The 11,475-nt window shown below is 47.9% G+C and overlaps 1 protein-coding gene across 1 annotated transcript; it reads left to right on the top strand.

Annotated features, from left to right (window-relative positions):
* The first annotated feature begins 1,854 nt into the window (after positions 1-1,854).
* LOC144936553 (protein FAM237A-like) lies at positions 1,855-9,895 on the top strand. The gene is made up of 2 exons (XM_078863793.1): positions 1,855-2,326; positions 9,712-9,895. Exons 1-2 carry the CDS (start codon positions 1,855-1,857, stop codon positions 9,786-9,788), a joined length of 549 nt encoding a protein of 182 aa, XP_078719919.1. The 3' UTR covers positions 9,789-9,895.
* The last annotated feature ends 1,580 nt before the right edge of the window (positions 9,896-11,475 follow it).

The following is an 11,475-nucleotide window of genomic DNA, read 5'->3' as shown; positions in this document are numbered from 1 at the left end:
GCCACGCTGAGTACACACTCAGAGGCCATGTGGGGAGGTAGTTGTGTTATCGTCAGTTTATTTAGCTAAACTTTGCACCCATGGAGTGTATCTCATTCCTCAGTTATTTTGTTTGTTTGTTAGGGCAACCATCTGATCTACGACCAACCCCACTCGTGTCTCATGCCCTGCCATTCATCATCACCACCACCACCCACCCACCACGGTGCACGCCCAGAACCCACGTCGTTCTGGAAGGTATCTGTCGTTTGTCCAGGGTATGATCGATTCATTATACACAGTGACAGAAGCCAAACCTATGTTCCAGATTCTTTCATATCTCGCGTGTAATGGATGGATTTGACACATTGTTCAGCGACACACACCGAGAGAGATTTTTATACAAACAAGTCTCTTATTTATAGATATGTAATGCGAACAAGGAATGAGGGGGCAGAGTCTGGGTCACGTGAGGAGAAGGAGGAGTCAGGGTCACGTGAGAGAGAGGATTTAGGGGGAGAACCGGAAGGGATCTGGGAGTTGAGAAGGAGTGGAAACAGGAGGAGGCCACGCTGGGCAGTGGCGAGAGGGTGGCGCGATTGCCACGTGGTGGAAGGCCACGGCACCGTCGGCCAGCGGTGTACGTGGGGCACAGCAGAGCTAGTGGAGTGTGGGAAGCCAGCCGGACGTGAAGAGCTGGCAGAGTGTGCGGGGCACACAGAGCAGCAGTGTGGCTGCAGAGCGGAGCAGCGGTGTGGCTGCAGACGGAGCAGCGGTGTAGCTGCGGAGCGGAGCAGCAGTGTGGCAGCAGGGTGTACGGTGGAGGAGGTGCGGGTCTGAGCGAGGACGCCGTAGGGGCGTGAGAGAGACAAGAACCCGAATAAAGGACAACGGAGATCTACACTGTTGAAGAGTCCTTCATTACAGATATAAAAAAAAATCAGTACCAGCTTTTGAGATGTGAAGCACGGTTAATATTGGGTACATTCATTATATTCAGAATACAATTGGCAGTACAGACTCTAAGACCTTATGTTATGGTATCAGTATAATGCGTGATGATGATATTATCCTCATGAGATGGTTAGGAATGTCAAGGAGTGATAATTATGAGCTCGTATTGATTTCCGGCACAATCTGTAGCAGACGGTCTCTCACGTTCGCGTTTAGGTGACACGGTGGACGCGTCGGAATCTTCTGAGTCACAGTGTGTGTGCGACGAATGTGAAGTCGTCGCTCGCACACCGTGTCTCGAACAGTGCAGATGGTACGAGAGTCAGATTGTTGATGCAGCTGCTGGTGACTTTTCAAGTGTGGTTGGTTCTTAATGATATTGTCCTTCTTTCTTCAACGTCCGATGTTACAGACATGTGCCTTCACCGTGAACATTATTCACGGACGTGTTGTTTTACACTTGTCTTTAGCTCGTGTCATCCACGGCACGTGACCTTGTAGCTCAGTTGGGTGCAATGTTAACGTCTCTCCCTCTGTTTTCTCTCCCCTCCAATATTTCTTCTGCAGTACTCACTTTGAACCTCTTTAATCTCACTTGCCGTATGTATCAACTCTATAATATTCAACAACTGCATATCTTAAATTTAGCTTCTCCACCGTTTTACCACGATACCTTCTCCACTCAACCCGATACCCACTTAGCCACCCTCTCAGCCACTCACCTACCCAACCATCCACTCACACACCCACCAACTCACTCACCAATGTAACAACCCACTCACCTAACTACCCGCTCACCTACCGAACCAACACACCCCCACCCACGCATCCGAACTCCACCACACAAACACCCCGGGCAAGGTTGACCTTAGGTCCGCTCGCCGTCCCTGCCATCCGAGCCGGCAGGTGTATCGCAAGAAGATGCCCGTGACGGTTCCCCACTGCCCGCGGCTGCTGCTGCTCTTGCCGCCGCTGCTGCTGCTGCTCTTGGCGCTCGTCACGCTGCCGTGCGGCGCCAGAGTCCGGCCCGGCGTGGGGGCCGGGGATGCGAGCGGCGCGCGCGCGGAGCCGTTCGGCTCGGATCTGCTGTCGCAGCTCGGCAAGTTGGACCCCCGCTGCTGGGAGCTGTCGTCGCTGGCCATGCGCGAGCTGGGGGGTGCTCGGGTGGCTGCGCTGCGCCCGGCGCCCGGGGGCGGGGGCCTGTGGGATGCCATGGTGCGCCTGCGTCTGTCCGGCGACCCACAGCAGGCCAGCATGTTCTGGGAGCTGGCGCAGCTGTTCTGGGACGTGTATGTGGACTGCGTGCTGTCGCAGTCGCACGGCCTCGGCAGGCGCCGGAGGATCAGCGACGATTTCACCACTAAGCAGCCTGCCGTGCCCGGGGCCATCACGGGTGAGAGTCTGATGTTGATGATTATTATGATGACCGTAATGATCGTAATGATGCCTTTTGTTTAAAGGGTAAGGATTTGCATTTATTCCATCGTCGTGGTCTATACTTCAATATCCACCGTCACGTACAGTGCACTTTCCCTCATCTCCGCACCTGCGATTTTCATCCTCGCAGTGGCATTTGGCTACCTATCGAACAAAGATGCTCACTGGATCGCGCGCTTTCAGATGCGCTTCTGCAGCTCTCTGGAACGCTCTGCCGATATTAGGAAGCCACTGCAGCTATGCACTTTTAAATCTGGATTGAAAACTAATTTCTTTAGAACTGCTTTTTGTGTTTAGTTTGTTGTCCTCGCACCTCCGATTAGCGCGGTTGGCTCCATACGGTACGAAATAAGTTCAACATACATTAAATACATACGAGTGTTCAACATACATACACGGGGTGGGGAGATGACTACATGTAAATGTCAGGTGCTGCGAGGTGGCCAGGTGAAGGTGGGTAGTAGAGCCATTTATTCTTGAATCCGTCTGTGCAGAGTTTTGAAAGAAGTTCAACATACATACATCTCATGACCTACCATCACCTATACCGCAGCAGTCAACATCCACTACCCACTTAAAGCTCAACGGTTACCATCGCTGACATCCACTATGATGCTCTATAACCAAGGATGATGTTTAGCCGGGTTTGTCCAGATCTGGCTGCCAGACAATATATTTGTAACTGGCACACCACAAAAATTAATATTCTTTGGGTCTTTCGGTAAAGCCACGTAGATAGAAAAAATAATAAAAATAATAACAATATCATGAAGTTTCGATTGCAACACAAGCAATCGTCATCAGGTGAAAAATAGGGGGAAAGCTGCTGAGGCAGGGTGTTTATAAAGGTTTAGAGATGGGCGGGGCAGCTAATGTTAATGTAGGAGAGGTCTCCGTACCCGGCAGTAGGTCTACACCAATCAAAGAGCTGTTTACAAATGTTTCTAGATGCTTGTAAATCTAAGCTCGGAGAGAGATAGGAAAGAGCCATCACCACATGGAGGTGGAAAAGGATGGCAATCCGCCATTTACTAACACAGCTAACGGTGACTCAGAAATGAAGCTGTGGGGGTGGCCATTGTATTGTGAGAGATTAGCATGTCAATGTAAGAAATTTGCTTGTAAATGTAAGCTCGGAGAGTGCTCGGAAAGAGCTATCGCCACATGGAGGTGGAAATTCAACCACATCAATTCCATACACCCAGCCATCAAATTCACCATGGAGGTGGAAAAGGATGGCAAGTTACCATTCTTGGATGTTTTAATCGAAAAGAGACCTGATGGCTCAATGGGACACTCTATCTACAGGAAAGCCACCCATACAGATGCCTACCTAAAACCTGACTCCCACCACCATCCATCCCAGAAGAATTCCCTCATCAAAATTCTACACCATAGAGCTCGTTGTATTTCCGACCATCACCACCTAGCCAGTGAACTGGAGCACGTACACCAAGCCCTCAAGAAGAATGGATATTCAGACTACACAATCCGTAAAGCTATCACCCCAACCGTTGGGAAATAACCATCTGAGGACCCAATCAAAACCATCACCTTGACATACATAGCAGGGGTCACCAAAAATATTTCCAAAATCATGAACAAACACAAGATCCAGATACGATTCAACACGGTATGTAAATTTCGTGATTTGATCCCATCTGTGAAGGATGTGATGCCTGACATGCAATACCCCGGTGTCTACAGACTAAGTTGTGTCTGTGGCAGCAGTTACACTGGGGAAACTAAGTGACATGTCTCGGACCGCGTTCGTGAACATAAGGCAGATCTGAAACACGGTAGGACCAATACCTCAGCCATGGCTGAACATTATTTTAACGCGGTGGGCACACACGAAATTGATTTTTCCAAGACGAAAGGTACTCTGCAAACCCACTGGCTATCAGCAAAGATTCGTTCATGAAGCCATCCAGAAAAATAAACAGACACAATTTCAACCGAGAAGATGGGTACAAACTGAGAAATCATTGGAAGGACGTTATTACCCAGTTTAGGTCATAACTGGCTGTGATGTTCCCTTCCTACCTACCAATATGAGCAGTTATTTTCGACTCTCTGAGTTACATTCACTAACACAGCCACCGTTAGCTGTGTTAGTAAATGGAGGCTTGCCATCCTTTTCCACCTCCATGTGGCGATGGCTCTTTCCTATCTCTCTCCGAGCTTACATTTACACGCATCTATAAACCTTTGTAAACAGCTCTTTGATTGGTGTAGACCTACTGCCGGGTACGGAGACCTCTCCTACATTAACATTAGCTGCTCCGCCCATCTCTAAACCTTTATAAACAGCCTGCCTCAGCAGATTTCCCCCTCTTTTTTCACCTGATGACGATTGCTTGTGTTGCGATCGAAACGTCGTGACATTATTTTTTTTTCTATCTACGTGGCTTTACCGAAAGACCCCAAGAATATGGTACACCACATCCATCATACCTCTACCTATGGCAGTGGCTAATTAGTCACGTGCCACGTACCTTTAAAGTATTTAGCGAGAACTTATTTCAATCGTTGGAATTCCGCGGCATCTCAAAGGAACTTTCAAATTGCACGGAAAATACAAAACACATGGGGGGGAGGGGGGGGATAGAGGAAGAGAGGGAGGGTAAAGAAAAAGGAAATACAAATAAACGAAAGATCAACGGCAGAGGGACCCTACTGACTGCCCACACAGCAGGGCTAATGGCAACTTAGAATCCGAGGGAACTTCGGAAAAATTACACAACGGGAACGATGATCAATGAGCAACACCTCCCATTAGCACGGTTGGCTACATACGGTTCGAAATAAGTTAAACATACAGTACACACACGGAGCAAACGCAAACTGGAGAATTCAGATAACCCACACAGGCACACCAGAGGGTAACACTTAAACACACAGTGGATTCGTGAATCCAGCAACACCACACATCCAGTATGCCTCTCGCTCTTGCCGTAGCTCCTAGTCACGTGCCACCTCCCAGAATTTTAGTGACGGGGAAAATAATTGTGCAATCAGTGAGAAATTAAGCCTTGGTCACACGGACTTCCGCTGTAGAAAATATCTCAAACTCGAGGTTTGTACTTCTTGCCTCTGCTATCCCATCAACCACCAGTCAATCTCTGTCAAGCAACTGGCAAATTTACGAGTGAATGGATGAGGAATGAGACTATGGACCACATATTTTCCCCCAGGTGAACGTAGTATCGCAGTCCATGGGAAAGAGAAAAGAAAGCGGGTGTGAGTGGATGTTGACTGTGAACGCAAACACGGACCAAACAACAGCACCGATTCCTTAGTCACTCTCACAGTGTCGTAGTGTGTGTTTGTGCATTTGTTTCAAAGGCCCTTAAAATAATCCAGTCTGACACGCTGATGTTTGTATGACGGCAATAATAATAATGTTAGGTCCCGGCAAACCCACGGCCCATCTCTCCAATGACAGTGAGTGCAGTCGATGTTCCCTTGTGTCCGACCAAAGCTGGCTCTAAGCATCGATCGGTTTCCCTCTCCACTGAGAGGGACGCAGCCCAGCGCTCCACCGAGGTTACATTTGGGTTCTGAAGTTCAGAGTTGCCCAACCGATGATCCCTGACCGAAGTCGTACGCATCTCAAATCAACGACATAATATACTCTATATATCTTCAATCGGATAAGAGGCTAATGTGCTTGTCTGATACAATGGTAAGCTCAGCCTTATTTCGCACAAGGACTCATATCTTCACATTTATTAAACTTGTTATTTTACCAGGTAAGGGCCCACTGAGCGATAGAGCTCTTTTTCATAAGCGATCTGGCCACAAATGATATCTCAACGAAGTGGCTTATCACGTGAAATGTATAGCAGCCATACACTCTAAACGCGTGATTCTACATGTGGAGGGAAAACCAGAGGACCCGGAGAAAAATCCATGCGACCACGGGGAGAACATGCAAACTCCAAATATACAGCAGGTGACAGAGTTTAAGGAGACAGTGATGTCTGCTCCATACTTTGATGAATGGGTTGGAAAGGGTGTGTGATGAATGAGATGCATTGGCACTGGTGATTGTGATGCTTCAAGTTGTGTGGGTGGAAGCAATGAGAAAGAATATCCTCCCCATGGCAAATGTTCTGGAACGGACGGCTGTACCCTCAACAACTGTTGCTGCAATATTAGGCAGGTAATAGAGTGGATTTGGTGCTATGGATCTTGCGGATTGAGAGCCAACGGGTCAGACTGCCACTTGCCTATTGAACAAGAGGTAATCACAACGACACACGCGATTAGATCGGCACGTATGCAGGAGCAATTGGCACAGACGTCTATACATTTATATATATTTTTAAAAACATGATATGGCTCCATTTACGTGTGTGCCCGAACCGGTCTGGATGTCCCACAGGCTGCACCAGCCTGTGGGACATGACCCTTGCTGGTGACGAGACTCTCGGCCATCTGACAACCTGGGTCTCCATATTGAGCTCGAATCACTGCAGTGATGCGAGTAGATCCAGGGCTCGGGCGAGAGTACGACAAAGTGTCATGCACGGTCAAGCCAATACAGCGTGAAAAAGGACTTTTATGATGGCTCCCATGTCGATTTAGCCCCCATTGTGAATTCATGTCACAGTGGATTCCCAAATCTACTTTGAATGGGGCTACTTGCAGCACACCCGATGGTGGTGGCTTTGTCTCATGTGAAAAACGTAATATTTGTATTTTTTGTGGTAGATTTTGTTGAGCTCCGTGAACCCAGGAGGCGGTCGTACAGAAAACAATGCAGTACTCAAAACTGCAATCGGGCGTTTGCCCTTGGGAGTTAACAGCGACTCTTGACAGTGTCGCATTTTGTGGACCTGTATTAATCCACTGCTGGATGAGGGCCTTCCCCACACCACGTGGGTCATGGGGGTTATTAGACCATACTTCACCGCGCTGCTTAGTGCAGAACGATGAAGGCGAGGAGCATAGTTCCAGAGGTGAAATTTCCTGCGCTGCTGTCTGCTCGAGGCGTTAATCTACAACCACAAATTTTCCCAATTTCTCACTGGACATTTTCTGCGTGGCTGGAGTAGGTAGCACGTGCATCGTAGCCACAGCCATAGCAAGAGAGGTAATCTGGATGCAGTTAGTTCCTCTGCAAGGTGGACTGTGAGCAACAGGCATGCCTGTGGGGTTTTGTGGGCTGCTGATTCAGTGATGTAGCTCTCTGGGTGTGTGTAGGCGGTGCAACTGCACCAAGGCTTCTGGGCAGGGGGGGTCCAGGTGCCGGGCTACAGGGGGCACCAATGTCCTTACTTGTCCCAGGGCCCACGCCATACACACCACGCCACTGTGCCGATTGGTAACCGTAAGCGTGATGCAATAGCGTGGTGTTGGAGCCGTGAGATCTGGAGGTGGCCCACGGCTGACACTGCTGTTACGAGCAAGTGTGTGGAGTAACGGACAATGCTCGTCAACATCAATTAACACAGTTAACAAGAAATGAACAGATTCGTCAATAACACTGGCCCTCAAAAGGAAAGCGATGTAACAGGTGACGTTTTTCCGCAACAGCCCTTTTTATAGCACGTAAACCAATTAACATAGTGTTGTCTGTATTTTAAAAGCATTACTTAGTCTGAAGAGGTGCAGTGTTGAGTGTACTATGCTCGGACCCGGCGACCTGAGTTTAATTCTCGGCGTGGCTAACATGAGCTCAAGGAAGCTCAAGTTCAGCTTAAAGTTTAAAGAGGCCAGTGTGTAGTCTGATTTGCAAGGGTGTCAAGGGTCACCAAAATAACAAAAACAAAGATGAGAGTGCAGCAAGACTGATATCTGAATCAATCCTGGTACTCTCCTTTCACGAATCTACACCCACCAATGTAGTGAATGATGGTCAAACAACCGCCCATGATTGACCTGGCATGGGGAGGCCTTTGACAAAATATTGCATGTTATTTATATATATTAAAAATGTTTATTCGGCTGATTGGTGTTGTGCTAAAAGCCCTGCGCTCACAATGGGAAAAGTTGCGAGTTAAAACTTTGCATGAGGGTCAATGAGATCCTCTACTTACGAACGAGTTAGGTTCCAGATGTCTGTTCGTAAGTCGATTTGTTCGTGAGTCCAACTTTACTCCTGTCCATTACAAACATGTTGAACGACATGTACACTAAACACGGGGAATGGTTTTAAAAGTTGTATAATCTCATGTAGATGTAGATGCCACTGGTTCTTCATATTATGCAGATGTAGATGCCGCCACCACCATCTATTGCACGGCAGTTGAACTGGACAGGTTTGTTCGTATCTCTGAAAGTTCGTAAGTCGAGTGTTCGTAAGTCATTGACTCAATGTACTACTTTGTTGTAAATAAACCGTGGCTGTCCTTGGGAAAGAAGGTGATAAACATGGAGAAACATGAGATGCTGGGAGGCATGGTTTTTCAGAACGGCTATTTTGTCAACAAAATTGGGATCTTTTTTGTTACACGCTGAACAGTGGAATGAATATTTTATTTGTTTGATTTTTTTTGGCAGGCACAAGTGGGTTAATTTGGCCTGATCGGACGCAACTTAGCCCTTGCCAGATGTTCGGCACGTTGTTAAAAGATGTGGCGGCACCATGTGCCTCTGGGAAGATGCAAGGACTGGAGAATGAGTAAGGGTCCTAAAAACAGCTTGACTGGCATGGGCCCTGGTGCACAGAATGAAATGGGGCCACCTCCTGTCCAATCGTCCCTGCCTCTTCATAGCTCGATGATCAGGGCCACGTGGCCCACTGAGGGCCCTGGTGTAATTGCACCACCTGCACACTCTGTAGCTAGGCTACTTTCCTTCCTTCTCCCTCGCCTCGCCCCTCCACTCCGTCCCGTCCCTCCTTATAGACCTTTCGCATACCTGTCAACCCATATGGTTTACCCGTATTCTTGCACAGGGAAATTGCGTTTTCAGGTCCATATGGCGTACAGCCATTTCAATACGTGCAACATTTGTTTTGTCTTATTTGTTTGTGTGTCTGCCTTATGATGGGACTTTCTTGGATGAACGTTAAGATTTATAACGGCACGGGGGGACCAATAAAGTCTGAATTGGTCTGTAATAAGGTTAGCACTGAGAAGGGGTTGACAAGTATGCTTTCGTGATCCCCACGTGCCCCTCTGCTACGGTCACTTTCGTTCCCTCCGCTACCTTGCATGCCCTTTGTCATCTAAACCACTCGAATTTTGCGATCGCTTCTAACCTATGTAAAGCGACGTGAGCTTCGGCGCTCTGTAAACACTGTAAGATTTGACACCTTTACTCTGTCGATTTTGAAACCGTCGTGGTGATTGCATTGAGTTAACCAGCGCCGATGTTCTCGCCACGCAGGTGCGTTGACCAGCAAGTGGCGGCAGCTCTCGAAGCCCAGCAGACTCCAGCGACATCAGCGCACCAACGCATTCTAACAACCCATCACCTTTGTCGGCGCAACCAACGCGTCATTAACGTCCTATATAATATAGGCTTCATAAATATAATTACAATTTTTATTTTATTATTATAATTCAATCGACGTCCGTCCGTAGGCAGTAGACGCCGCTTTAACATGCGCCTGCGTTTTTAGTACATAGCGGATCCCTCCGGAGCAGAGGAGAGAGATAAATTTGAAACGAACGTGACCCCTTAGAGGCACGGGGTGGCCAAACTTCCTGACCCCACGAGCTACACGGCCCAGAGCCACGGGACACGCGGCCCCATTCACTCGCATTGGGCTGTGCTGTGGAATCGCGCCTTTGGAATCGTACGGGGAGCGCTCCAGGAGCACTCCACTCGTGTCTCTGGCACGGCCGCCGGGGCCCCGACTAAACCGTGCCGCTCCCCCCGCTTGTCTTTCAACTGAAGTTTATATCTAAAAATTCAACACGAGCTGCGTGTGTCCCAACTCGCCGCCACCCCTTCCCCCACCGTGGCCGGATGTAGCTTGCGAGCCACGGTTTGGCCACCCTTTGTCTTAATCTCATGGTAGCCTTTCAACCCTCCACCTTAGCCAAACACCACCCACCCACTCACACCACACTACATATTGCAATGCAGTGTATTGTAATGTACACCTGACCCTAGCTCTGCACGGGGGATGTGTTCTGGGAAATGGCCATGCTGTGTGAACCCAGTTTTACAGAGTGCAAGGGTGGCTATGTTCACTGGCGGAGCCAGTGGGGGGTGGGGTGGCACGTGCCCCCCCCCCCCCAATGATCCGATCAAAATCCCTAATTTCGATCGGATCATTGGGGTTTATTAGTAATAAATCGGCATTTTGAGACCCCACTGCCACTGTGCAGCATATTATTACCTTCCAAGGACTCTATGAGATGATAGGACAATATTCTGAGTCCATAATTGGCAATAAGTAACGGCAAAGCAGTTATAAGTGATTCACAGAATTGTGCGCAGTTGTGTATACAGGACACGACTTCGCTGAAGGCATTCACCTTCAGCGAGCGCGATGCCGATCACACAACGTGGTTCGAATTCGACCCTCGATCGATGGCTGTGCCATCGCCGCACACGCGTCAAATAGAAAAGCAAGGGACAAGTCCTTTTCTAGATTTGAAGCTTTCGTGACTGCAAGGATTCATATTCTTAGGTTTTTTCGGTAAAGTCACGTAGGTAAAAAATTAAAATTAATAAAAGTAAAATAAAATAAAAATAAAAATCACGACGTTTCGATTGCAACACAAGCAATCATCATCAGGTATAAATGAAATAGCAACAAAAAATTCTAACCAGAAAAACTATAGACAGACATATAAGCAGACAGATATCACCAAGATACATAGAGAGAGAGTAACACAGGTACAGAGAGGGAGATCTTCTCTGTTGAGTGGCCTTAAATAGGCAGAGGGGGCGGGGGCAGAGAGATGGAGGGGGTTAGATAAAAAATTAACATCTAAATGAGTGCGGAAAACGCGTAAAAAATTAACATGTCAATGAGTGCGGAAAACGCGTAGTAAAGTAAGCAAGATTGAACATTAGGAGAGAGGGAGAAAGAACACACTAAATTACATAACCTAGCAAAATATCGAAATGTTATGTAATACAACACAGAGAGTCGGTCAAAAATTCCAAAGAAAGACAAAACATAAAACAAAAGGA

Source organism: Lampetra fluviatilis, chromosome 1, assembly GCF_964198595.1.
Source record: "Lampetra fluviatilis chromosome 1, kcLamFluv1.1, whole genome shotgun sequence".
In the NCBI taxonomy this organism is placed as follows: Eukaryota; Metazoa; Chordata; class Hyperoartia; order Petromyzontiformes; family Petromyzontidae; genus Lampetra; species Lampetra fluviatilis.
Note: the sequence above shows the minus strand (reverse complement) of the source record. Positions and strands in the feature narration are given on the sequence as shown.